The following is a 27,847-nucleotide window of genomic DNA, read 5'->3' as shown; positions in this document are numbered from 1 at the left end:
AAATAGATATTTGTATTGTTGTACAAGATTATTTTTATTTATTGATAATTTATTTTAAAAATATTAAAAAATTTATAAATAATTTTAATAAATAAAAAATGAATTTGATATGAAGTTGAAAGAATACTTAAAGTCTTGTGATCAAAGAAAAGTCTAAAAAACACTCAAATAAGATAATTGTTTGTATTTTATATATAGAAGTTAATTTTTGCAATAATTTTAAGTCACGTATTTTGGCTTAATTTATCTTCCTAATATATCACTTGTCTTTACTACTTTCAATTAAATGTAAGGAAAAATAATTTTTTAGAAGTTATGTGTTTTTTCTCTAAATATTTAACACAACTAAATATCTAGAATTCAAATTTAAGAGTTTTGATTAAGCACAGACAAAATCTTTACTAGTTGATAAGGATATTAAAAAATTATTATAAGCTTACACAAATGATTTTAAGATGAATTTCGTTTGGTTAAAGTAAAAAATAATAATTTTTATGTAATAAATCAACTTAAAAAGAAAAAATTATTGAAAATAATTTTAAGTTTAAAATTTCAACTTCGTGAAAGCAATTTATTTTCCAAGGAAAAAAAATTGTTTACAAATTTTAAGTTGTTATCTTAAACACAACTTATTTTGCAAACTGTTTGTGTCTAAATAAAAGAAATCAGGTAAAATGGGAGATTGTAATATCCCCTAAACACCCTCTAAGTATTATATTAAGTTTTTAACATAATATTAATTATACCTTTTTTTATTTCTATTTCTAATAATATTTTTTAAAAAGTAGTTATTGTATTTTAGTTTCAAAAAAAAAATCTTAATTTTATATAATTATTATTCTCTTTTATCTATTTATAATTTTTTAATCTACCTAAAATAATTAGAACAACACACTTATAATGCAGAAATAGTACACCTTATTGGCTGCTAAAGCCGACTATATAACATCCCTAAATTGTATCTGCATGTTTCAGTGGATGAAATTCCTTTCCCGGTCAACCTGTTACAATTAAATGAACAAGATAATTCAAGCATACATTAAACTTAACATTAGCTTGGTTACTACCGGCGAGTTCAAATTAATATTTGGTTGGCAACAACGGAGAGGAAAAAAACAAAACTTAGAATTAATCAGAATATAAATCAAGTCAACAACAAGAAGTTAAAAGTAAGTAAATTAATTTATTGTAAATTTTTTCTTTTCTTAAACATATGGTTGACTTTGTGCGTGACCTAAAGCAGAATGAATTACCCAAAGCACCAAATTATCCCGTCATCTCTCCAAGGTAAAATGAACAATAACAAAAATAATTTATAAATAAATGGATAGCTCTGGCTCATTCCAAATCACTAGTGTTAAATTACATGTCTAGCTCTGGTGACATTTGTCAAATAACGCTCTCAAGACTGGATTATTCAAGCAAGCATAAAGATATGAATCAAGCAGTGATCAACAACGTCTTCTGGATTCCGTCTGAGTTGTAATTAATAATTTTCACGTGTTCATTTTGGTAACATACTTATTGAATGTTCTGACATCATGCTTAATTGAGTCATATCTACAGATAAAATAAGAATTTTGTAATGCAATACAAGAACGCCAAATTGCGCTCCTTAATCCATCACGCAAGAAGCTAACTTCAGATCATTAGAAATTTTGACCCAAAAGGTATTATTTATCGGGTGTAAAGCCGTTAAAACATCCAGCTAACCTAACCAAATTCTACGATCTTCAATAAAGATCACATTCTATTCTATTCTTTGCGATCAAATCAATATACAAAGATACTGTGCTCGCATTTATATACAAGCACAGCTACAACTAGGATGACCGAACTCGATTGCCAATGGACCAAAACCCTGCAAAGAAAGATGTATAGATTGCACAAGCATTAACAGATGCTCCATTGCCATAAGTTCCATTCAAGTAAAAGACAGCAGAAGAAATGAATGAATATCGGAGGAACTAATAGAATATCCTTCAAGTAGCCAAAAAAAAAAACTGTATTTTCCTTAAATTTTACTTCTCTCGAAACAACCCTATCAAACTTCTCTAATGCCTCTTTTTCTTTAAAATAATTACTGCCAGTGTCACAAACAAAGAAGTTATGATGTTTTAGATAACAAGTACCCATACGGCAAAGAGCAATATACAATCAAAAAGGTGACAAATGAGGTAAATAACTACCTGTAGAATTCTTCACGACAAGCTTGCAGCACTTAATAGTCCAACAGGCCTTTCTCTCCCAAAGGATTCATCATCAAAATCTTCGTTTGTCGAATTTTCTTGGCATAACTCACGGCTGGGATTTAAATCAAGAGCCTCCCAAGCCATTGAATTACCTTCACAAACATTGCCTTCTTCAGAAGCAACATTGACATCAACATGGGCATCTGCATTTAGCCTTGTATCAGTAGACAAGAGTTCCACTCCCTTATCATCCTCCATGCATGGTGGTGGATCCACATTGAGATCTGAGCACAAATCATATCCGCTTTGCTCCCCAGTCCCAAGACCAGCAACAGTTACAGCTCCCTGATCAGATTGATCTGCAGCATCCTTTTTCTGCCTCTTCCATTTCTTTGTGGATGAAGTGCCATCATCCTCAAAATCTTCTTCTTCTCTTTCTCTATGCAAGTAAACCCACAGTTTCCTTTCCCCGTCAAACTGTACACAAGGATCACGTTCATAATGCAATCTATCCAGGGCTCCACTGACTACTTGGTTAATTTGGGCATCAGAAACATCTTCAACAATATATTGAGAATCTCGAATTAATGTACAAACATCTGCTCTAGTGCCAATACTTCCAGGTAATCTAGCTGCTGCATCTCTTACAAGACAAAGAATTGTAACATGAGGTGGCCGATCACGTTTCAACATAAAATGGTCTCGGGCTTTTGATGTTGGCTTACCACCACATCTTCTCAAAGGGGCCACAATAGATTTTTTACCATCAGCTGCAGTATATGAGAATGCTCTGTCAGGAATTGAGTACCTGAGAACTTCCTCCTTACGAAAATAAGCCCTCACTTCTTCTGAACTAGCGCTTATGGTGTTAAGACTCTTTTGAGCCCTCAGATCCCTAAACCTTTCCTTCTCATCAAGGTTGACTTGCATCAATGCCAAAGGTGGAGCAGGAAGACTTCCTATTTGTTGAAGAGTTTCCTGACCACATTTCAACCAATTGGCAAAGGAATCAACCAACTTCACAAGCATCTTATGAGGAAGACCCCATGCTTCAGGAGATGTCACCTCCTCAATGGTATCATGGTCAGGTGAATTATGAATAACTGGGCCAGTCCATGACCAACTTCTGTTAGTTTTTTCATAAACTGCTAGTACCTTCCAACCCTTAGCTCCCAAGGGCGCTGTTTTGGAAGAAAATATCTTCAGAACACCTCTGACCAAATCTTGCAGTGGCTCTTGTGTCTCAAGAATGCAAGGATCACCAGGATTTGATCTCACACGGTTAACAATCTCTTGAACAGTAAGAGACAGCATATTCAGATGGTCAGCAGACTCACAATTAGCATCCATCTTATTGTTAGAAATATCACCATTCGCACTGGCCTCCTGTGCTTTCGGCTCTACTCTGGGTTTCCCCATTTCTAAACTATCTTCAGCATGTGGACTAATCATTGCCATGCGGACTGCTGAAAGAAGATGTATAATAGAAAAGGAAAATCCAGTATGAACTGTTGGCGTGATCAAAGTGAATGTCTTTTTCTGTGGCTTGGTTTCCAGTTCAACATCAGCTGTCCCCATATCATTAAGACGCAATTCAGAATTATCCATTTCTGAACTAACCATATCGGCCTCTATTTTTTTCTTGGACTTCCTTTTCAAATAAGTCAAATCATTTGCTGGTGTGTTTGACAAAAGATTGCCAAATTCATCTCTTCCACCAATATCTACTGCATCATCCTTCATTTTTCGCTTCTTCGTCGCCGAGGTGCAACCAAGCAATGGTGCCTCAGATCTCTGACTTTGATCACCCCTATTTGCAGCATATTTTTGTGCTTTCTTCCCATAACTTCTCTGTCCAACTTCATTATTATCCACAACCAACTGTCTTTCAAATGAGTCATCCTCATCGCCAACATAATCATGCAAATATTTAGACCTGTGAATGGAATGATCAAGGTCAGTTCTCCCTTTCTTCTTTCTCTCAGCAGTGTATGCACTTAATAAGGGCATGTCTAATCTGTCATTAGTTTCCCCTCGTATTCGGCCATTCTTGCCAGTTTTGTATACATGTCTCCATTCATCATCACCATCATCAAGCATATCTGATCCTGAGGGATACTCCTCAATAAATCTACCAGCCTGTTTATGAAAAGGACCACCATTGAGCATTTCACCCTTCTGCTTTGCTTTTAAGAATGAATTTTCTACACCATGCATATGAGCCCGCTCTGCATAGCCACCCTTCTTTTTGGATTGTGTTATTGCATGTGGCTTCAAATCAGTAACAAATTTAGCCTTCTTGGGATCTAGGTTAGACTTAAATGATTTCGGGCGAGAACCAGCAGCAGTACCCATCAAGTAAGCATATTTGCTGTTTAATAAAGGATTGTTATCCTCATCATCACCCAACTGTTCTGATGAATCTGATTCGGTTTCCTCATTTCTTAAAATAATCTGGTTACCCCTGAAAGGCATTGCATCTTTTCCTCCACTCTGCTTAGTAGTCCCTCTGAGCCTCTCCTGCAATGATTTTGCTCTGAAGTCAGAGGATAGGAGTCTATCACTCACCTGCGGCGAGGAAGATCTATAAGCAGTGTAACTGACATCAGGAGACTCTCTCCCCACCTTCCATTTTTTTCCCTTACGATACCAATCATCATATTTAAATGAAGAATCCATGCCAAATTCCTGCCCCAGTGTCTCATTACTATAGAAAAGTTCATCATAATCTGCTGAGTCAGCCATATTGCCTTTAAGCGATAACTGTGAACTCCTCATTCTAGACTTTACCTGATCACTACCAACAAATTGTTGAACATTTTCTGGATACTTAACATTTCTAGAAAATTCGTATGAACCTTTCTTTGAAGATGGCTTTGCCCTGAAATTTTTCATATCAGAAGATTGGTTTGAATTTCTAGGGTATCCATGTAGATCAGTCTTTGAAGACAGAGACAGACTCATCAAATTGTCAGTATCTATCTCATCACCTCTCAGAAGGTCACGCCTCTTTCCCATTTTCAGATAACTAGTTTTGTCCATCAGGTTGCTACGTGATAAATTGCGATCTTGATGGACAGGCAGTCCATATGACATTTCCTCATCATTGTCACCATTCCACAGCTGATCCCTCACCCTGAGGATTGACCCTGAATCATATCCCACTGACTTATTCTGTTGAGAATGGGCAGAAGTTGAACCATTTAGCCCAGCATTCACATTCAAAGCATGGTAGACAGAAGATGAGCGACCAGTTGGATCTTTTACTGAAGGTGGCTTTGAACCAGCCAACTTGAGTATGCCTTTAGGGTTTTGTTTCCCATTCTTCTCTTGGTCCATAACCATTAACCGCCCTCGTGGATGGATATCTAAACCAGAACCCACCCCATGGACCGGATAGCGACCCATTCTCTGCACAATTTTCTTGTCCTTGTTCTTCCTGCTCCATACACCTTCACCAGACTCTTCATCTGAAGAATCAACTTCCAAATCTTCCTCGTACATCAAACTCTTTTGACTTCTCATAATGTTCAGGACACGAAGCCTTTCTTCAATACTGTATCCCCTACAGTTAAGCCAAGCATCCCTTATCTGACAAAGATTGCTAACCATGTTGTTCTGATGCTTCCTCAACAGATGATAGTGCTGTCGCTTTTGAAAAAAACTCAAGCCCTCCCTGTAAAGAGCAACTCTCGGCTCACACAAGCCACCCTTCAACATATCAAACAACTTCTTAACGGGACTCCCAAAGTGCATGTTACAACCACTGAAAAGCTCTTTCAAGGTTTGAACAAAAGTCTCTTGGTCCATGTCAGGCAGATACTTAGCGAGTTCAAACCTCTCCTCCTCACTCAAGCATTCATTCCACACATCCACCGACAGCACATCTTCAAGGCCTGAGAGATCATAAAGTTCCAACGGAATGCTGCAAGTCTGGTTCCCAATCTGACAAAACTCCGCCCCAGTCTCCCCCAATTCAAGCAAATCAAAATCATCAGACCCGGCCCCAGAATCAGCATCATCAAACTCGTCATCATCGTCCGATTCCGCGGCAGAGTTACGCCGCCGAATCACCTCTTCGTCACTAGACATACTTTCCCTACTTCGAGGAGAACACTCGGAATCAAGCCTAGACACCTTGAAGCTGTTCTTCTCAATTGCCATGAAACATACCACCAAGCTGCCGCCGAAAAACGCGCTCGGGGACCCAATTTCAAAAACTCGAACCCCAAACGAACAAATCTCAATCAAAACCCTAACAATCGCCACACCACAAATTCAAAAACAACATTAAAAAACCAATCTCAACTTCCTCAAAACAATAACAACATATCAATAACAACAATTAAAGCACAGAAGCATTCCAGAAAAGCGAATTCAGAAGGAAAAGAAAAATCTGAGAACATAAGAATGAATCAGAAGCGAGGAGATTCGAGCGAGAAATAAAATACCTGAATCGCGAGAGAAGATACGTGGAAGGAGAAATTGATGAGTGGAAGAAGGCATGGTTGGGTTGCGCAGTGCGATATTGGAGAATGTATTTTGGAAACCCTAAGGGAATGAAAAAATTGTTATATAGTGAGACCGAAAGGAAGGTGGGAAGGGTACGAAGAAGACGAAGGTGACGTGGAGGGAGAGGGACCGTGTGATTGGAAGAGCGAAAAGACCAAAAACTCCACCGCACCAAACAGGGATGATGAACGCAACCAGAGAGAGGCCGCGAGAGAAAAGAAGAAAAGTGTGCCAACAAAAAAAAAAAAAAAAAAAAAAAAGGCTCGGTTTGGTTTGGTTTAGGAGTTAGAGAGAGAAAGAAAGCGAAGATGAAAGTGTGTGACTGAGTGAGGGAACGAGCGAGGCAAGTGAGTCCAGAGAGACCGTTGTGAGTTGCCACTTATTCATGGGCCCACGCCATTCCAATTTCTCACCGTTCGATCCTACGCGTCAGATCCAGATTAACCGCTATAAACCTTTTGCATCCGACGTCGTTTCACTCCCCAGTTCACTGAATTTACTTCCAACTGCAAAATGCTTATGGATAAATTAAATTATTTGGATTTTTAATCTAACTATATCTATAGGGTGGTAATGGGCGGGTTTGGTTGGGTTCGGATGAAAAATGTTCGATCTATTGTAAACTGACTTTAAAAAAATGTGATTCATATTTGACTAACTGAGCATTTGATTTGAGGCAGTTCGAGTTGAAACAGATTTAAATTTGAGTGGATGAGTATAATTAGATTTGAGATTTTTTGTAGATCAAATTATCTTAATAACGAAGGTGAAACTTAAAATGGTAAAAAAATATTTTTAAAACAGTGTACAAAAATAGAATGAAGGTGACAATAGATAGTGCAAGTAGATTTGTAGATGAAACATTCACAAACTAAAGAAGCTAAAATAAAATATAACAAAATTCATAGTTGTTATATACAAAAGAAATCTAAAGTTAAATTACAAAACTCATAAGAAACCACAATAGCACAAGTTGTATTCAAAATAGAGACAGGAAGATGGAAAAGAAAGACAAAAAAAGAAACAAAAAGAAAACTCTAAAAATGGACTAGTGTGTTGAGAAGTTGAATGAGGAATGAGAAGACAAAAAAAACATATAGGTTATGAGAAAAAGGAAAAAAAAATAAGTTACTAATTGATAACTATATTATACTTGAAATAAAAACTTTTGAGTTTGGGTCATTATTGTTTAGTTATACAAAAGTAATAAAAATTTAAACTTATCTCATTTCCAACTAGGTTCGGTTTTTAGTAGGTTTAAAAATTCAAAACCGAACTCGTCCAATATAACTCGTATAAAATCAAAATTTTAATCCGATTTACTCATAAGACTTGCTCGAATCCACCTTAAAGTAATAATTTTTATCGAATTTTTTAGGTTCAGTTCGAGTCTCGATTTCATGTTCACCCCTAATACTGACCTATTATAAAGGAAATATTGAACTATGTAATCATTTTTTGTCTTCACTTATTAGTAGATCATTATATCCTTGAAATATAAAAAAAAAGTAATGGACAATTATATTCCTAAGATAAAAAAAAAAGTTAACTTTCTAATATTCTATTTATTTATAATTATTAGAGATACGAAATGTATCAATCCTTCTAATTATAATAAATAAATTAATTATTGTATTTTATATTAAATATATTTTTAATATCTTTAAAAATATTTTTTTTTATCTTTAAAATTTAGAACTATTAATTTTAATCATAATTATTATGAAATCATTTGTAACTAATTATTTATTTATTAAAATAACAAGTGACTAGTGTTACTTACAAGTAATATCATGTTAATGTGTGATATTTTTAACCTTTTATAAATCCTCCATAAAATTATCCGACAAAAGATAGTGCTTTAAATTTTATGGAAATGAAAATAAAGTAAAAATATTTTTGTAGAAATTAAAATTAAAATTTATTTATTTTATAAAAATAAAAAATAATTATCAAAATTAATACTTATAAAATCAAAATTCATTCATATTATAAGAACTAAAAATATATTTAAGTTTTATAATTTTAAAAAAGGTTTATGTTTATTATTATTTATCTTATGTAAGTTTTAATTTTGTATTGATGAAAGATAAATAAAATATATTTTGATTCTAATATTTATTTTATTTAATAATAAATTTTTATGTTTATTAATTTATATTTAAACTTTAACAAAAAAAAAATGCATATTAAATGCACATCTATAATAATATATAATTCATCTGACTTTGCCATATTAGTTATAACAAATATTTGGTGTAAAAAAATAAATATTATAACTAAAGTTTTACACTTCAGTTGCTTATGCTATTTGATTTCATTTAACTCTTTTTCCTCTTTAATACTTTTTTATATTTTAAAAAATATTTATAAATACACGAAATGTAGATTTTTTTTCGGAAATAAATAAATTAAGATACTTATAACATTAGATTAGATTATTAAATGAAAAAATATTATAATCTAAAATATATTGATATAAATTTTAAAAAAATAACCAAGAGATTAAATTAGAAATATTATCATAAAATAAAAATAATTATAATTTTTTAATTTAAATGATCGATCAATCTATTAATTGGATTATTCTGACTGTCTAAATACTCCTAACTTTTAAGAAGTAATTCTCAATTCATTAAGCTTTTTTCCTCTTTCATATTAGATCTATTATATATGATTTATAATATTAATAATTACTAAATAAAATTATAATATTAATAAAAAATATATCTTATTTTAATGTCACATTTTTTTAGACATTTTTGTTTTTCTAACTAATTTATTTAACTATGCACAATTTTTATTTTTTCATTTTTTTACGGTGAGATATCAAATACTTATTTTTCACTAGTACTAAATAGAATACACCATTATTTCCTTTTTATAGATAATGATTATATTATTATGAAATATTTATTACTGAAAATAATAAATTAGTGACTAATTTTCTTTTTGAGATCATGAGTTCATGTGAATATTTTTTATTCAACATAATTTATTTTATATCATAATTTTCACTTATGAGTTACAAGTCGTTTCCTAAACCTAAATATATGAACTATAAAATATCTACAAAATTTTCAAATATTGATACCCAATATACGGCCTTTTCTGGTAGGACAGTGTGTATGCAGTAATGCAGAAAACAAGAGAAAAAAGTGTCAATATCATAAAAGAACAAAATAATTTTCAGTTAAATCATGATAATTACAAAGATTCAAACACTACCTTAAATTTAAATACAAAAAAAAGTAATGTGAAAATGAACTCCTACGAGAAACTATTTAGCTGTAACCATAATATTTAGCGTGGATGATCTATCATTACAAAAATAAAATATTCATTTACTAATGATTTGCCATTAAATTTGTTTTCATTGGTATAAATATTATAGTTATATAATGAAAATTATATTATTAATATTATTATGGTAAATCTATACTAATAGTATGATATATTTTAGCAAAATCGTTAGAAACACACTTATTAATACATTTTTTTTATTAGGAGTGACATGAGAACTTAAAACTTGCTTAAATTTATGATTTTTAATAAATTTTAACTAATAAAAGAATATGTGGCAAGAGTATGTTTCTAATATATATATATATATAAAGAGGGGAATCTGTTTATTTCAAGAGTAAGTTTATCTAAACTTACACCGTTCAATAATTCATATTCTACATCAAATTTTATCAATTCAATCGTTGAAATTAAAGTCTTTAGTGCATATATCAAATCTGCAAGTTTTTAAAAAATTTAAAAATTATTTGATACTTCATTTCATTAAATTTAAATTGATGGATAATCATAAAATCATTTTAGACATTGATTTAAATTAATAAAACGAAGTATTAAATAATTTTTAATTTTTTTAAAATTAACAGACTTGATTTATACATTAAGAACTTTAAATTTATAGTATTTGTATTATTAATATTTGATGTAGAACATAAATTATTGAACAAAATAAGTCTAGGTAAACTTATTCTTATAGTAAACGAATCCCTCCATATATATATATATATGAAACTGATATAAATATTTGTATACTTAGAAAAACGTGGATAATATAAAACAATTATGTTGATGATGTTCCAATACAAAAATAAAGATTCCTTTATTAATGATTTGTTGGATTTATTTTCATAGCTATAAATTTTATTTTTTTTCCAAAATTGAAGCCTAGTTTTCTTTATATTATCTCTTATTTCATCTTTTTCGAATTTGATTTTAATTGTATGCTTTTAACTTTATTTTTCTTTTCCTTTTTTTTATGTTTGGTGTGTAATTACAAATCAAGTTTTCATGAAAGTAGCCATATAAAATGACAAAGATGAAAGAAATAATGTCTCGCAAGTATCAACTCCAAATGTGGAAGTTTTCAAAAATATGTTTAACAACGCATATTTAATTTTTAAATACTACATGACATATTTTACTTAGCTCAAAATATTATTATAGAAATATACACATATTTTCACACTAGACTAATTGCTTGATAGTCCCAATCCCTAATCTCTAACCCGAAGGCTTAGCATAAGTAGCATTAAATCTAAAATCTTATTATAGATCCTTCCATTCATATAAATTACAATGAACACAATCAAACTTTGCACCTCTGAGCAAGAGATTGAAATACCATTAATTATTCAAAATCGCAAAGAATTCATCATGTGTTTCGTGAATGCCATATGCCTTCATCCTCTAATTCTACAAACCACAAAACAACATGTTAAAAACTAGTCACCAAAATGAAGAACAACCACAACATATACACAAAAAAGAAGAAGAAATTACCTTTTCAAAAAACATTTGTTTGTAGATCCTCTAGTTCAGGATTTGTATCTTTGACTTTTTTTTCTTCTTCTTCTTCAGTTGTTAGTAAGAGCGGGGCATCAAGCTCAGGAGGTTGCTGGAAAGATAATTAGACAAATCATAACAAAGTTAAATTAGATGTTGATAAAATTAATGTAACAATGAAAAATACTACTAAAGTTTAATTATTATGTTACCATGCAACGAACTAGTGCCCAATTGACACCTCGAAAAAAAGGATGACGTTTAATTTCATTTGCTCCTTCACGTGAACCCAATCTGTCTTTGGGATCTCTTTGCAATAACCAGTAAATTAGTTGTTTTGTTTGGAGACTTACCTGCATCAAATCTCATTGATGATTAAAACAATATTATCATTTAATTTGTGTTCACAATTCAAGCTTTTGGAAGTTTTACAATTTAGCAAGATTCATATAACTACAACCTCGAGTAATTTGAATGAGATTTTTGTAAGAACTTGATGCGATTATTTTTTATTTAACTTTTCTTTCCTTCAAACCTATGATTTGATTAATCTATAATTAGGTGTATTTAAACATACGATTTATATGGATATTTGTCTCATATGATTTTATTAGATGAAAAATGATACACAAGCCTAAAAGCAAATGTTACTTACTAAATTTCAGTCATTTATTTTTATTTGAAGATATTTTGGCGATAACAATATTACATAAAGTATTAAAAAATGTTTTAGAAGTATTATATCATTAGAAAAAATCCAAATACAAATTAATTTAAAGATTAAAAGTAATCAGTCACTATAAAGACTAGTTTAGAGGCTATTTTAGATACAAAGTAATTTACCCTAAAAATTAGTCTTTATAATTAATAAAAATTTGATATGTAATTAGAGACCAAAGTCATGGTAATTAATGGTATACAACATTAAATTAGAGACTAATATGTTAGTCTCTAACCAAAATCTAATTAGAGACTAATTTTTTTCGTCACGATTAACTCATTTTAGAGATATATATGCTTCATCTTTATTGCAAATTTTAGTGACATTGGGAACCTACTAAGTGTTGGATATTAATGGATAATGTGAGGGTTTTTTTAAATTTTTTTAAATTTTATTTCAAAAGGTGAATTTACAATTAAAAACTATATTGTAGCGAAACAATGTAAGAAACAAATGTATAATAAATTACGATGGTCACCACTCACCGGCTTACTTTTGGGAAACTTAAGATCCTTGTGAAGAATATTTGCAAATGTTTTTTGTCTTGTCTTCCCCCGAAATGGTGTGTACCCATAAAGCATTTCATATATTAGAATACCTAAAAAAAAGGCATTGAAGTTAAGTACTGCGATATAATTTTAATCTGTTTCTAATATTCACCCAAGTGTAACCATTTGTTTGTGAAAGAGTCCAACCGTTATATGATATGGCCAATGATTTCAATTAACCACAGTATTTTAACATGAAATAAATGCAACAAGCAAGTGAGAGCATTTGAGTTGCCATTGACAACTATTCCAATTTTTACCCATCATGTCCTCAAAATGGATAATAGCCTTGGTTAAGAAAAAGGCAAGAAAGGAAATGAGTTGAAAGAAATAGAGAATTAGAATATGCATATGAACTGATTTGGTTATCTACGGAAACATTAATTAATATTCACTTCACAAATTAAATGTAAAAGGCACTCAAACTTACTTATGTTGATTTTTAATGTTTTAAATTTTATTTTGATTCACAATTGCCGTTGTTTCTAATAAGAATTAAAGTTTACCTAGAGCCCACCAATCCACAGCACTAGTATGACCTGAACCACTTACAATTTCCTGCATAAGTTGAACTATTAGTTACAACAAAATCTAAGAAATGCATAAAATTTTTCAAAGAAGTTCAAATTGCACAAATGCAATAAAAAAACTTTGTATACTGCATGGACACCAACATCCACCCTTCCCCTTTCGAGAAATTAATTATCACTATGAAATTTAAAAGTTCAAGTTGAATCCAATAAAAGTATAAGAAGTTATGCAGTTTAGGGTTTATATACTAAATGGAGGCTCAAAGTGAATGGAGAAGTCTTGCACTGTTTGTCCAATCGTTGTTTTATGCATGTGATAATTAATTTATGCTTGTTTTCTTCTCTTTTGATTAATATGCATTACACTTAAAATATAACGAACACATCCATGTTGCAAACTTGTCACTCATATATAAAACAAAGTTTTACTATTTTATCAAATATTTGCAGAGTAAAACATTTCATATCAAAATGCCAAGAATGAATTAAACACGCTAATTAAGACATCATATATATGTATGATAATTGGTACATTCGCCGCAAAATAAAATACATATTTGAACCATGCATATGATGAACTATAGTTTTTGTTGATTAATAATATATAATATGTCCAACAATAACAAACCGGAGCTATGTACTCTTCCGTCCCAACAAAAGAATTTGATGCTCTCATTGGTTCAGCCATAAACATTGGAACCTCTTGACTTTTCAGTTGTTTCTTCTTTTTCTTCTTTGAATTGATAGTTGGAATTATAAGCTGCAAAGAGGCAAAAAGACACAAATAAACATTTTTAGTGGTCTAAATTTTTAAAAAAATCAATAATGCTTCTAATTAAAAACTGCACAATCAAGTACGTCCTCAGTTTTTAGGGGGAACCTGTGGTTTGCTAGATGTTAAACATGACAAATCGAAATCTGTTAGAGACACGTGCCCATTGCTTTGGATTAAAACATTTTCTGGCTTCAAATCTCGATATATTATCCCTGTAACCAAACAATGTCGTATTAATCTTTGTTGTAAGCAAGTGTCTTGGCATGCCATCAAAAAATATATTAGAATATATTTCATGCTAGGACGAAAATTTGTGGTGCAAATTGCTATAACTTTGGAGATAACACATGATGACTTGAAAAAAAGAGAGGGTAAAATATGTTTTTTGTTACTCTAAAATTTCTCAAATTTGGTTTTAATCACTCTAAATATTTTTTGTCCTATTTTAGTCTCTCTAATTTAGAAATATACTACTTTTAATCATCAAAGTAGTTTAAATAACATTTTATAACTTTTTTTAAAACATTATCTAAAATACATAGAGAATAGAAAATGATACATTTGCAAATTTGAGAGATTAAAATAGGATGAAAAAAATTAAGAGGGACTAAAAAATAAATTTTTATAGTTTTATAAGGATTAAAAAATATTTTACCCAAAAATAAAATATAAAAAAATATTACAGCATGATAAGTTTACTCTGTAGATTCTGAAATATTTTGTCAAAAAGTATCTCCCAAGACAATTTCATGAGTTAAAAGAGAAAGCAACAACATTAGTTGTCGTGATGTCATAAACACACATATAAGCCGAATAAGAACCAACCTTGGCAATGAAGGTACTCCAATGCAATCACTACCTCAGCTGCATAAAATCTATAAATATTAAGGAACTAAATGTCAGTTAAAGAAAAATAGAGAAACACAAGTAAATTATCCTTTTCTTGGGAATATAAGTTATCAATAGTTTATATTTAAAAAATTATTATTATTATTATTATTATGAATAATTTCAAACAAAATTTTATTAAAACAACTAGAGGTAGTAATATTTTACTTTTTACTTTTTTTTTATCTTATATTTGCTTGTAGAAAAATTTACCTAAACAAATCCTTGTTTTTTTTATTATTGAGGTAGATGACCTTAAGAGTTTAAACATGTAAATTTCATTTTCAAGTTTTGAATCACAAAACAAATTTGAAGAATAAAAAGGAGGGAAAAAAAATCAAATTCAAAGAATGTTTTTACTCGCCCTACTAATTTAATAACTTCAACAAAGCACTTTTCCATCATGATATCTACTCTATTCAATCTTTTCTTAAAAAATAAAAAATAAAAAATAAACAATAAACTAGTGCTATATATATTCATACGTAGTAATATGATATACCTCACAGCGTCTTCCTTGAGAACCTTAGTTGGTTGACGGTCAAGAAGCAGAAATAGTTCTCCCCCAGGAAAATAATCAGTTATCAAACAAACGTGTGTTTTGGTCTGCAAATTAATCAACTTCTAAATATTTGACAAATTCAATAAATAGTAAAGCAACCATGTGAATATCCTCGCTACTTTGTAACTTGAAAATTAAATGTAATAGGAAATAAAAACATTAAGGGTAAAATAGAGTACATGTTATGAAACATTATCCATAAAACAGGGCTTTATGATTAAAAAAAAAAGAAGGTTGTGATCTGACATATTTGAAAGCTCTATAATCGTTCGTTGGCTTTTGTGTAGAAAGGCACAAAGTGAAATAACAAAAAAAAAATCCTAATGTTCCTATCAGTTATTCGTATTTGCTAAATAATAATTATTGTGTTACCTATTTAAAAGGAATATTCAAGTTTCAAACCTGAAAGGAAGCATATAATGCAGGTAGAAAAGGGTGGTCCAACTTGTCAAGGATTTCTCTTTCTGCACAAGCTCTATGCACCTGGAGAAAGTAAAGGTCATCATAATACAATGAGTGATAAATGATTCCATAACTTGATTTACACAATTAAAATTAGAATAATAATTTTGTTACTTCAAGGTAATTAAAAACACGACTGTCTATATATTATATACTATACTATTTCCATGTTGAGAAATTGAGAAATCGTTAGGGACTTAAGTAACAGCAGTTAAATGCATGACTAAAGAAATGAAGCCGGTACAATATTTAATGACTTTTACATAAACATGTATAAGTGGTAGGACGTGATAAAAAGTCATGTTAATTAATCACATAATTCACATCCAGAACCTTGTTGCGGTTGAGCATAACACCCTTATCCATAGCCTTCATGGCAAAATATTGACCAGTTCCACATAGCTCCACCAGATGCACACTGCAAGCCAATAATATATGAAACTATCACCGCCACATATGCTTGCTTTGGAAAATAATGGTATAGAAGGAAATTGTCTATCACCCAAATCAACGAAGAAATTCTAATCGGGATATAAAATATTAGCTCAAATTTTTAGTTAAAAACAGGGATTAATTCATTTATAGGGTTTTTTTTATATGCAAAAATTCCATTAAAAAAAAGCTAGAATTATTAGTACAATTAGCGAAACCTTAAAATAGTATGTCAATCATATGTGGTTATGTAGAGATCATCATAATTTTGTACAACCACAATTCATTTCATACTTGACAAACACTTAACCCCCATCCCCATGCTACCCGTGCAATTGCAGTTGTGAAACAAGGGAATGCAATAGAGAAACAGGGGTAAAAAAAACCTGCCAGTATCTCCTGAGCCCAATGGTTTAATTGGCCTAAAGTGCTTTAAGCCTATTTGTTCTCCACTTTCCAAAACCTGCAAAACCATGGTCACATAAAAATTTGCAAAATAACATAAATTGTATCAAACATGCAAGATGTGACTAGGAAAGTCCAAAATACCATGTGGAAAAAAGGAGGAACTATAATGGTACAATGGCATGTCTACCAACTCAATAAAATAATCTTCAATATAATATATAATCTAAGAGAAAAATATGATCACTTACTACATCCCAAAATATAAAGAAACTATAGAAAGACAAAAAAAAAACATAGACAAGTTAACACAACTGTCAAATGAGATATGAAGTATTTACTACATTTTCCCATATTTGTAATTTATAGTCGTACAATATAAAAGAGATTTCAAAAATCACTAAGCACTTAATAAAAATAACAAGAAATTGGGTAAACATGACACATACTCAAATATGGAAGTAATACCTTTTGGATAGCTCTCCAAGCAGGATCATCCTTCCTATGAGGTTTGGGGTAAACTACTTTTGAATGATTTAACCATAAATCGTCTGGTTTCTAAAAAATGTCGAAATGTTCATGTCACAATTAAAGTCAAAAGCTCTTTAGTAGACAAAAATAACTAATAGCAATAGATGTTACCATATTTGCATCCGGAAGATCTCTCACTGCTTCATCAACATTTTCTGCTGTTTGTTTGACCTGAGGTTGGATTTCAAATGGACTTGTTATAACTCAGGATGTACAAAGCATAATGAATAATAAATTGAACAAACTTTCCTACTATTATATAGAGAAAAAAGGAGCTTATAATAGATGTAAAATGTATCAGTGTGAATCATAATTCATAGCTTCTGTGAACTTTCAAATTCAAAGCCTATTTTCAAACAAAAAAATCATTAAATTTTTAAGCTAGAATTTTGATGTTGATGATGATTTGAGATAATGTATGAATTAATGAAGCAATTGAATAAGGACCAAACCAATTGTTCTCCTTCCTTTGCAGTATCTTCTGCGATGCAATTGTGAAGAGGCTCTACATGTTGACTACCATCTAGTTGAACACCAATAAAATACTGCACTTCCCCCTATTAAACCAACAATGGAAAGAGATTAAAGCTAACATCCATATTATGTTAATGTTGAAAATATAGGTGGAAAGAAAATCATCAACTACCCAAAAGAAAATTTGTATGACAACATATTTAGAGGACCATCATATGTTGTACCTTCTGATCACGCATGGGTTGCAAATGAAACAGGTTCCAAAACTTCTTTCCTGGGTTGAATGGAGAAATCTTCAATAGCAAGCGTAATAATAATCGCAACATTATTGATCTTCACGTTAAATAGCTATATATCCCTTGTAACTAAGGAAGATATTCAAGATTCTAAACCCGGAATTTATAGCAAATTAATATTTTGAACTGTTTTATTATCGACTAGTAATAGTACAAGTTATGGTATTCATGAAAAACTTACAGGTAACAATTATTTTTTTTTTTCTTAATAATAAACTATATGTGTGATGTTGAATATATTGTAACTTTTTTTTTTATCAATTTAAAACTCAATATATATTTCACACTACTACCATATACAAAATATTCGTAGAATACTTATAAATTCCAACGTATAAGAAATTATCCTATGAAAGTGGCTTTCCTAACAGAAAATGAAACAAGCTTACCACTCTTTGTATAATTAATTAGTTGCACAGTAACTTCTGTTTGGCTATCAATCGCCTCTCGGATTTTTCTCACAGTTGCACGATCAGTTTCAGGTCCTTGTAGAAACCTAAATAGCCAAATAACATACAAGACAATTTGAAATTATAGAAAAACCTTTATCATTGGTAAATCGATATTAGCATAAGTATATTTGTACAATGATATTTAATTTAAAACATACCTGCAATTCCTTCCCAAGATTTCTTCACGACTATATTCTGTAAGCTCCAAGAAGCTATCTGATGCGAATATCTAAAAAAGTAAAAGTGAAGTACAAACTTTACCGTGTTACATGTTTACCTCTAGTACAGGAATCCAACACAAAGTGGAAACATATATTCAGTATAATAATACAAGTGGTTAAAAAAATCTTACTATTGGATTGTCAGGAAGCCTTGGATCAGTAATGACAAAGTTTTTCTCAATACGTTCAAGTGTGGTAGCAAGATCAAGGCCTTTTCGCTTTTCTCTCTGCTTTTCTTTGTCATCTAACTCAAAACTATCAGGCCTCTCATCATCCTCACTCTCAGAGCTAACATCCTCAATAACTTCATTATTCATGCTTTCATCATTGGATTGACTTTTCCTCCTGAACCTGAAGCATACAAAGATAGATAGCATTGCGAATTGTGTTATAAAAAACTTTTCAAAAACAACAACTACAACAACAATGTCAAGGTTTTGGAGTCTCGGTGAAAATTTTGAGACGCAATTGCAGCCACATTAATCATATTTGTCTAAAAAATTTCACATGACAAAACTTAGATGTAGTCCAATAAAGTGTTATTTTATTGTTGTTCCTATAATATAATTGAAGTTTCACTTTGTTAATCTATATCGACCTTTGCGAAGAACTTTTATTGCAAAGATTAGCAAAGTGAAACTTATACTCTAATTGAAAAACAACACAAAAAATACATATGAAACTGCATATGAATTTTGTCCTTCTTCGAAATATCAAGGAACATCATGACGAAACTAGAATTGATACCGTACTTTAAAACATTGGATGGATCATACATGAAATGAAAAATAATGTATAAAAGACTTGTGTGAAATTATCTCATGCATAGAGAAAGAAATGTTAATAACAAAATAAAATAACAATATGTACCCCATGAAAGAACGACGATGAGAACTTTTGTGTTTATTTTCAGGTGGCTCACTAGTTCGTTGCATTGAAATTTTATTTCCTTCTTCTAATTTTCGTCCAAATGAAGTCCCACTCTCAGATTTTCTTCTTAATGTTTGTCCTGCTTTCTCTTCATCTTCTTCTTCTATTTTTTCTTCCTGAGTATATCCTGATTTTCTGACAGAGGGACGACTCGCTGATTCACTTAATGCTCGAGGACGCTTAATGGCTTGAACCAACTCAGATACTGAACTTGTAGCCTTCTCTTTCTGACGAGCTGCAATGCAATACACTAAATGTTAGTGCTTTCATGCATATAAACACTATAAAATCTATTAACTACTACTCCATATAAATTACTACAGTACATGGATTCAAACAACTATGATCTCACTCATATTTTCTTGTGATACATGTTCAAATTTTGTTAACTCATTAAAAACTCAACAATTGTCATTGTTGCATGGCATGGTCAACAAAATATTTGGACTTTCATATTGTCAATTTGATCGATGCTGAATCTTTCCCATAAAGGTTTGTTGTGTAAGTATGTATGCCAATTGAAATGATCTTATCCTCATTTCAGAGTTTCCAATTGATATCAATATTTGCTGCTCTCATGTTTATGAAAAACGAAAACAAGAGAAATCCACATTTAACACTATAGTATTAGAAGAGTAACAATATTCTCTAGTTCCCCCAAAAATGTCCGTGTCTTTCTATATCCTGTCAAAACTTTAGGACTTGCATTGAACCATCAAGTGTTTCTTATGCGTGACATAATATATAAGTGCTGTGGTAATGACCCGTTAGTTGTACAAAAAGTTTCTTTAGAATTTATAAGGTGACAGACTGACAGTCATATATTTATTCCACGTAAGAGTATGCATGGAAAGATTAATGGAAACGGGTCATGCATCATAATTTACTTTTAAATAATAACATAAGCTAATTTTAAATATTTAGAAAACTTAAGTTTAAATTCTTTTAAATGATTTATACATTTTTTTTTATAATTCTAATTGTTTTTATACTTGATTGATTTTTATATTTTGCATGAATTCATTATATATGCCTCCTTTATAATTTAAAATTTTGTTTTAATTTATACGGAATACTTTTTAATTTTATCTAAATTAAAAATATTCATGAAATGTATTTAATATTTGTTAATACATTAAATTAAAAGGTGAGGCTAATATACTTATTCACACTCATTTTTTTATTTATCTTTCCACTTTTATCCTTTTTAAGTTTTCCTATAAAAAATATTAATATATTTATTCACACTCTTTATTTTTTCCTCAGTTTTCCGTTATTTAGATTTTAAATTAATATATATATATATATATATATATATATATATATATATATATATCAAAGTTTACTTTCTTTATCTATTGTATACAATACTAATGAAATGATAACAAAAAATTAAAAATAAATGATTTTTACTTTGTCAATTTTTAGATAAATGTGATGAAATAAATTGGATGATGAGAAATTTTAATAATATGTACAGTAAATTACATATTCAATGAATATATTATATGAAACTAAATGAGATAATTTTTTTATTAAACTAGTAAATGTAACTAATTTTTCTTTGTATAACTAGAAAGTATAATTCTTTCCCAATAGATTGTTTCACCTATAGGAATAAAATAGTTCATTTAGTTACGAATTTATGTCTAAATCAAAATTGAAACCTCAACCCTAAATTAAAGAACACAAATATTGAATAAATTACATTAATAATTTTTATAAAAGCATGGGAAAATCTTTTTTAGTTAAATAATTCTAAATTTTAAAATTATTAACAAAAAGACAAGGAGAAGATATAAGATGACTATTAGTTTCTTTGTTTGTTTCTTTTTATATAAAGAATAAATAGTTAATTGCTTTACTACTTCTAATTTTAGTAGTTAGTAGTAACTAAAGATAATACCTTAGGTTTTAAGTTTAAACTGTTTTACCGTAAATGTAATTTTCCTTATCACTGATCAACAATTTGTTGCTATTTAACTTTAGCTTCTATATTTACAAGTTCATGATGGCACTCTATAAAATATGAAATGGAAATAAGATTTTTAACATTTTTACTTGCTTGTCTATAATTTCTTAGTTAATTATAGTTTTAATTATTTAAAATATACTTTATTAACTTATTTTGTATATTAAATCTAACTTTTTTTGTTAGTTGTATTTGACTGTGTACACGTTTAATTTTTTTATTATATATTTATTAAATAAAACGAACAAAAGTTATAATCTATCTCATTATCATTATATATAAACTAAGAGAGGAAATAAAATATTTCCTCATTCTCTTTATTTTTGTGATGTTTTTATTTTATATCAAGGTTATATTTTTATAATTATTTTCATTATAGCAAGTTTTGCAATTGAAATACATTATTTTAGTCTTACCTTTCTGTCTTCCATAATGAATTATATCTTTTTAATTTTAAATTTATATTTTATTAAATTAACTATGCATATGCTTTTCATAATTTTTATCTATATTTTTAGATTTAATATAATTAATTACACGTGATTTATTTAATTTCATTCAAATTTTAATTCAAAAAGAATTTTGTTCATATTTTTAATATTTATGATAATTTAAATATATTTGTATATCGTACGAAATACATGTTAGATTCTAATACGATGTTTGAATGTATTACTATTTTCAACAGATTTCAAATGTTAAATTGGGTCTGTTTGAATGTATTACTATTTTGTGTTTGTCTAATTTTTTTAAATAAATCTTACCTGGTTCTCAAATAATTTCTATTTAAAAACAGTTTTTTTATAAATATTTTTTAAAAAATTTTATCAAACAGAGCCATTATTAATTTACTCTTACTGACCTGTGGTTTACATTACTGTTCTATACTACATTTTTATTGTTGACACTTATAAATTATATATATATATATATATATATATATATGAAAGGTAGTCATGTGTGTCACTGAGTTACTGTTTCTTTTGGCTAATATTTCATGTATTGATTAGTAAGCATCCAGTGATAAAATATTTGGTGTTTGGTTTTACACATTTTTGTTCCTTGGATTATTGCAGTGGAAGTGAAATGGAATACCATCGTATCGAATCAAGGATCCGGGCAATCCATTGGGACGTAGCACCTTCTCCTTGGACCCCTCTGTATGCTTGCTAACCTCCACTTGCATTCTGCCATCACAGACACGTTGGGTAAGTATGCCACCTACTATCTCCTTCCATTACATCAAGGTCCACACACAATCAATATGCTATGCTTCACACCCAAAATCACAACAACAACCTCACATTCACATACTATCAATATATAATTGGATTTTTCCATTTTGCTATTATTCCAACTCAGATATTCGCGGATTAAAAAGCTCATGAGTTTTTTTTAGAGAAATAAAGGTGAAGAGTTATAATTCTTAAATACTTATAAATAATAAATTATATACTTACTTAAATATTTTTTTAATAAATATAGAATAAACATGCATTTACGGTATAAAATCTTTTTACGTTATCCTTCCACCGCATGTCAAAATTTATAGTTTTCAATAAACTTAAAAAAGATATTAGAAAAAGCATAAATAGCATTCATTAAAATATAATTGCTTACAATGACAATACATATAAATTAATCTCAAATACAATTAATTACATAGAGGAATGCTACCGACTTTTTTCTATAACAGGAATTTAATAAAAATCACAAATTTTAATAAATTCCGTATTTCATTTAATGAAAATTTCATATTATTTAACAGCATAATTTACCAAAAATTCTAATTTTCGATAAATATCAATCAACAACAAAGAGTATTTCTCTCTTTGCACACATTGATGGCAAGGAAAGAAAGAGTGAATAATGGAATGGAGAAATTGAGAGAAACAGTGAATATGATATCTGGCAGCCTGTAAATGCAACGAAAAGGATATAGAGAGTGGTCCTTATCAGCAGCAAACGTAGGAGAAATGCAATGCATGCAGGTCTCGCGGTCCACGCTCTCTTTTCTTAAACTTTGCAACAGACACCTCGTGTGCCATCAGCATAACTAACGATACGTCAATTTTGGTCCCAAGTCCCAACCATACCCATACCCATACCCTCCAACTAAGATAATAAAGATGATAATCACACCATTATTAATATTATACAGATGAATTAAATTAAAATTTAAAAGCTAGCTTACCCAATGAATTTGAGCACTTTGCCATCGTCATCCTTAATGGGTGAAATAGTGAGAAGGTTCCAGAAAGGTGTTCCATCTTTCTTGTAATTTAGAAGCCTTCCGCAGTAAATTTTCCCCGCTTCCAATGCTTCCCTTATCTTTGCCACTTCATTGGGATCCGTGTCCGCGCCCTGTAAAAACCGACTGGAACCACCCAACCGCAAGTATAAATCGTTAATACAGTTATAGATTATATCTTTTAATAATAATAAAAATAAAATAAAATAATTTTAAAAATATGTGCCTACCAGTTTCTTCCGATAACTTCCTTGGACGTATAGCCCGTCATTTTAAAAAAACCGGCACTTGCATAGAGGATCGGGTAATCGGGTTTGGTAGCATCCGAAACCACGAAAGTTTGTTGGAAAGCCGACAACGCGCCCATCACGTCCTCCGAAACTCTCGGAATCCCACCGCCGCCGCCGCCTCCGTCGGAAGACTCGCCGGAGGTTCTGCTGGAGTTCTGAGAGTTCCTTCTGGAAGAGGCGGCGAGTTTGGCGTTGGGTTCCTCGCCGCCGGAGTTCCGGGCAGCGACGCCCTGCGGCTTGCCAGTCTCGGTGTCGGTGCGGAGCACGAGGCCCCACTCGGCGGCTCTCTGTGCGGCGGCGCCGCATTCTCCGGCGGGCGGAGTGATGGCCATCCACGACGTGGCGGCGGTTTCATGGCGCGGCTCTTCGGAGTCGGTCCAGGATTTCCAAAGGGGCGGCGAACGCACGCGCGCGTTGGTTGAGGTGGCGGTTGGGTTGAACACTTCGAGTGAGCCACGTGGATCTCTCGGAAATGATGTTCTCGCTGATGATACTTTCTTCGCTATTTTTTCTGATTGCTCCATCGCTACCTATCTCCCTCTCTCTCTCTTCCCACTTTGCTATATATGGGAACCTCTTATATACAAATTAAATATGTTAGTAAATAATAATAATAATAATGATATAGTCACAAAATAAATTATTAAGAGTTTAACTTTAATGCTCATTCATTCATTGATGCTCTAAAACAATTTGACAAAAACATTAAGGAAAAACATTTATGTAATCTCATATCATCATAATTCACGATTTTACTTTTACAATAATTATTTTAAAAATAATATTAACAATAATTTTTAATTCATCGATAATATAAAAAATTTTACATAAAAAATGTATATGATCATTCAATACAAATTTTAATCAATAAAATGTATATGGTTTTTTTTCTTTTTCATATTAACATTTTTAGTCTCCAACGTCAAATATCATTTAAAGACTAAAAAAAATGATAAAAACTTATAAATTAAAATCATTTATTCAAAACATTTTTATACATTCAATCAATTAAAAACTATTATTATTATTATGACTTTTAAATTAACCAACCATACATAATATAATAGATGATTACACTGTCGATGAATATGAATAGCCTATTTTCACAATTATTAATGCTTCTTTATTTGTTCCGAGGAAAACATTCTTGGTTAATTAAGATCTAAATCTCAGTTGGACTGGACTTGAAAATATGGTCTTAATTCTGGGGGGGGACAAGATACGGGTAGTCGTGTGTGTTAGTAATTGTAATGGAGACTTTGGAGAGTGATGTAATTGTGTGGTGTGATACAACGGGTCTGGTCTTGTAGGACAAAGAATTAATTGCGTGGGGTTTGTTTCGTCTTTGCAAATGTTCATTTATCTTATTTGTGTTCCTTGTGTAGTTGCATCACTGCAAGGAACTTCAAGTGCCTCTCATTTTTAAGGGTATTTTTGCCAAATGAAAATGAGACTATTGGAGAGGGGGATATCAAATTTTCCATCACTGGGACCTCATGGAGACATTGATTTTAGAAATGGGTTGTTTTCTAATTATGACAAATAATAGCAGTTAACTACTCCCTGCCTAGGTCTCAAAATTAAGGAAGCCAAATATCTGTGATGAAAATTATTAATGATAGTAGAAATGTGAAAGCCAAGATGATTAATGACGCAAAGCAAGCATACATGGAACAGAATTCACAGAAAACTTTTCACATAACTTGCTCAATGGAGAATTAGCATGTAATAATCTTACAATTTAATAGTAGTACTTTGTTTTGTAAGTTTCTGGGATACTTATATATTATTGTTATTATTTAGAAAGAATCAGAAAGGGTATACATATAATTGATATATAACATGGCATGGCAGAGTAAATAATTAATGCAAGACGATAGAAGAAAATACCTGAAGCTGCGTTGTGTTTGTGTGAAGGAGGTGGATCAGGAAGATTGAAATTTGCTAATTCTTCAGAAATAGTAAACTTGATTAAATGATGAAAACTTGACTTTTGTAGAAATGGCAAGAGAAGATAAGTGATAGAAAAGAGAAGCTAAATCATTGTAAAAAGGTTTGGCTACCCACTGTTTTTCACATGGCTCCCATATAACCAGCTTTCAACTTTTGAATCATTAGGATATCAAGTTTTCTTTGTACCTAGGAAGTGGGTTGGCAAGCATGAAAAAAGCAACAAGAGCAGAAACCTTTGCCTATTAGCACGTTGGTCTTTGCATGCTCACCCGACCGGTTTGTTCGGAGAGAAAGACCTTTGTGCTTGTGTGTCTGCGTTAGTTAAATTATGGCAAAGGATAAAAACAAAAAGAGACAACCTACAAATTAAAATATCTACGAACAATTGGATATTGAGAAAATCGTAATCATAATATATATCTATATCTATCTATCGTGCTCAAGTTTCAATTTTAACACCTCCTTCCCCCACCCACCCAAATGACAGGCATGGAGAGTGGACACGTGATGCCATGGTGATCGATGTATGCCACAGCCACAAATTATCGTCAATAATTAATATAAACGTAATAATTTCCCTATAAAGTAGGATGGAAATGGAGATTTGACGTTTTGCTAATTCTCTGTTTGACGTGGCTGCTACTTCATAATGATTGGAAGTGATTGAAGTAGCTCGAGTCATGACCATCAAACTCATAAGGCCAAAGTTTAGTTTATGGCATAAACTCATAAATCATAATCATTTCGGGGGTTCAAATAATTGAAACAGATCTCACAGAACCAATACTTATTCTTCCGTGCTAATATTTTTCTTTCTTTCTTTTTACCTAATTTAGTAATTGAATTTGAAGGTAAGGCTTATGTCTAATTCCAATCCCATTATTATTTACAATATTTTTATTTTTAAAAGTAGACATAAGAAAGAAAGAGTGAGATGAGATGGGGGATGTATTGTGGGTGGGCAAGTGTAGGCCCTTAACCATGTGAAGTGGTAGAATCATATGGTCGCATTTAGGCGAGTGTGTCAATGTTAAGTACCACTGCATACTTTTGTTGCGATTCTATTCTAGACTCAGACTATGGCTGCATACGTACATACATAACGTAGGTAACTTTGAAACTTCAAGCTATTATGTCCTTTTACCAGCTCACTTCACAATAATGGGTACCCTGTGGGTTAATTGTGTCTGTTATATACCTATCCTTCACCATCACCTCGCCATGTACTTATATATTCTTGATAATTCATCTTTCCTGGACAAGATCTTTGCATTACCCTTTTTACGGCACTGGCCCATCACCATCCTTTTTCACCCAAACAATTTGAAATACAACAAACCACCCACGTGGGGCAAATGTAGGTGGGATCTAACAAAATGTTCCCATTATTTTTTGTTTTCGTTATGTTATATGGAAAAACCTACAATTCCTAACTTCTCGTGAATTGAGGTAGTCGGCAAAAAATTTAAATACTGTTATTGCTTAGATTTTTATTGGAGCACAATGACAAATTTTATGGTGTAGAAGTGATATTTATCTAGACAGAGTCTCTTTATACATTTTAACGTACAAAACAAACTGAAAAGCACAAGACAAATGTTAAATTTACTAGATAAATTTTGTTTTTGTTTTTGCATTATTTAGTGA

At 30.9% G+C, this 27,847-nt stretch overlaps 2 protein-coding genes across 3 annotated transcripts; both read right to left on the bottom strand.

Annotated features, from left to right (window-relative positions):
* Positions 1-1,448: 1,448 nt before the first annotated feature.
* On the bottom strand, positions 1,449-6,976 carry LOC109806754 (uncharacterized). Its single transcript, XM_020369263.3, has 3 exons — positions 6,644-6,976; positions 2,190-6,447; positions 1,449-1,861 (listed from the first exon to the last, which is right to left on the bottom strand). The coding sequence occupies exon 2, from the start codon at positions 6,354-6,356 to the stop codon at positions 2,202-2,204; it is 4,155 nt and encodes a 1,384-aa protein (XP_020224852.2). The 5' UTR covers positions 6,357-6,447; positions 6,644-6,976; the 3' UTR covers positions 1,449-1,861; positions 2,190-2,201.
* Positions 6,977-11,079: 4,103 nt separating this feature from the next.
* Positions 11,080-26,535, bottom strand: PHOT1 (phototropin 1). Of its 2 annotated transcripts, none has more exons than XM_083065052.1 (25): positions 26,315-26,535; positions 26,138-26,197; positions 24,188-24,821; positions 23,901-24,083; positions 22,802-22,893; positions 19,675-19,969; positions 18,936-19,155; positions 18,742-18,812; positions 18,521-18,627; positions 18,060-18,109; positions 17,814-17,918; positions 17,473-17,532; positions 17,299-17,388; positions 16,812-16,888; positions 16,327-16,411; positions 15,934-16,014; positions 15,472-15,575; positions 14,907-14,956; positions 14,187-14,293; positions 13,935-14,066; positions 13,283-13,334; positions 12,714-12,826; positions 11,720-11,860; positions 11,505-11,619; positions 11,080-11,417 (listed from the first exon to the last, which is right to left on the bottom strand). In XM_083065052.1, the coding sequence occupies exons 3-24, from the start codon at positions 24,769-24,771 to the stop codon at positions 11,509-11,511; spliced, it is 2,910 nt and encodes a 969-aa protein (XP_082921178.1). In that variant the 5' UTR covers positions 24,772-24,821; positions 26,138-26,197; positions 26,315-26,535; the 3' UTR covers positions 11,080-11,417; positions 11,505-11,508. The 2 variants fall into 2 exon arrangements, with proteins under 2 accessions (XP_082921178.1, XP_082921179.1); XM_083065053.1 differs by having other exon boundaries at positions 24,188-24,807.
* Between the last annotated feature and the right edge of the window lie 1,312 nt (positions 26,536-27,847).

This window comes from Cajanus cajan, chromosome 10 (assembly GCF_000230855.2).
Source record: "Cajanus cajan strain Asha chromosome 10, NIPB_CcT2T_4, whole genome shotgun sequence".
In the NCBI taxonomy this organism is placed as follows: domain Eukaryota; kingdom Viridiplantae; phylum Streptophyta; class Magnoliopsida; order Fabales; family Fabaceae; genus Cajanus; species Cajanus cajan.
This window is presented reverse-complemented; position numbering and strand designations above follow the sequence as displayed.

Coding starts and splice junctions, on each gene's coding strand:
- LOC109806754 (XM_020369263.3), bottom strand. CDS start 6,356: ATGGCAATTGAGAAGAACAGCTTCAAGGTGTCTAGGCTTGATTCCGAG.
- PHOT1 (XM_083065052.1), bottom strand. CDS start 24,771: ATGGAGCAATCAGAAAAAATAGCGAAGAAAGTATCATCAGCGAGAACA. Junction 15,576..15,933: donor CATTATATGCTTCCTTTCAG/GTTTGAAACTTG, acceptor ATTAATTTGCAG/ACCAAAACACACGTTTGTTT. Junction 14,294..14,906: donor GGAGTACCTTCATTGCCAAG/GTTGGTTCTTAT, acceptor GTTTGGTTACAG/GGATAATATATCGAGATTTG.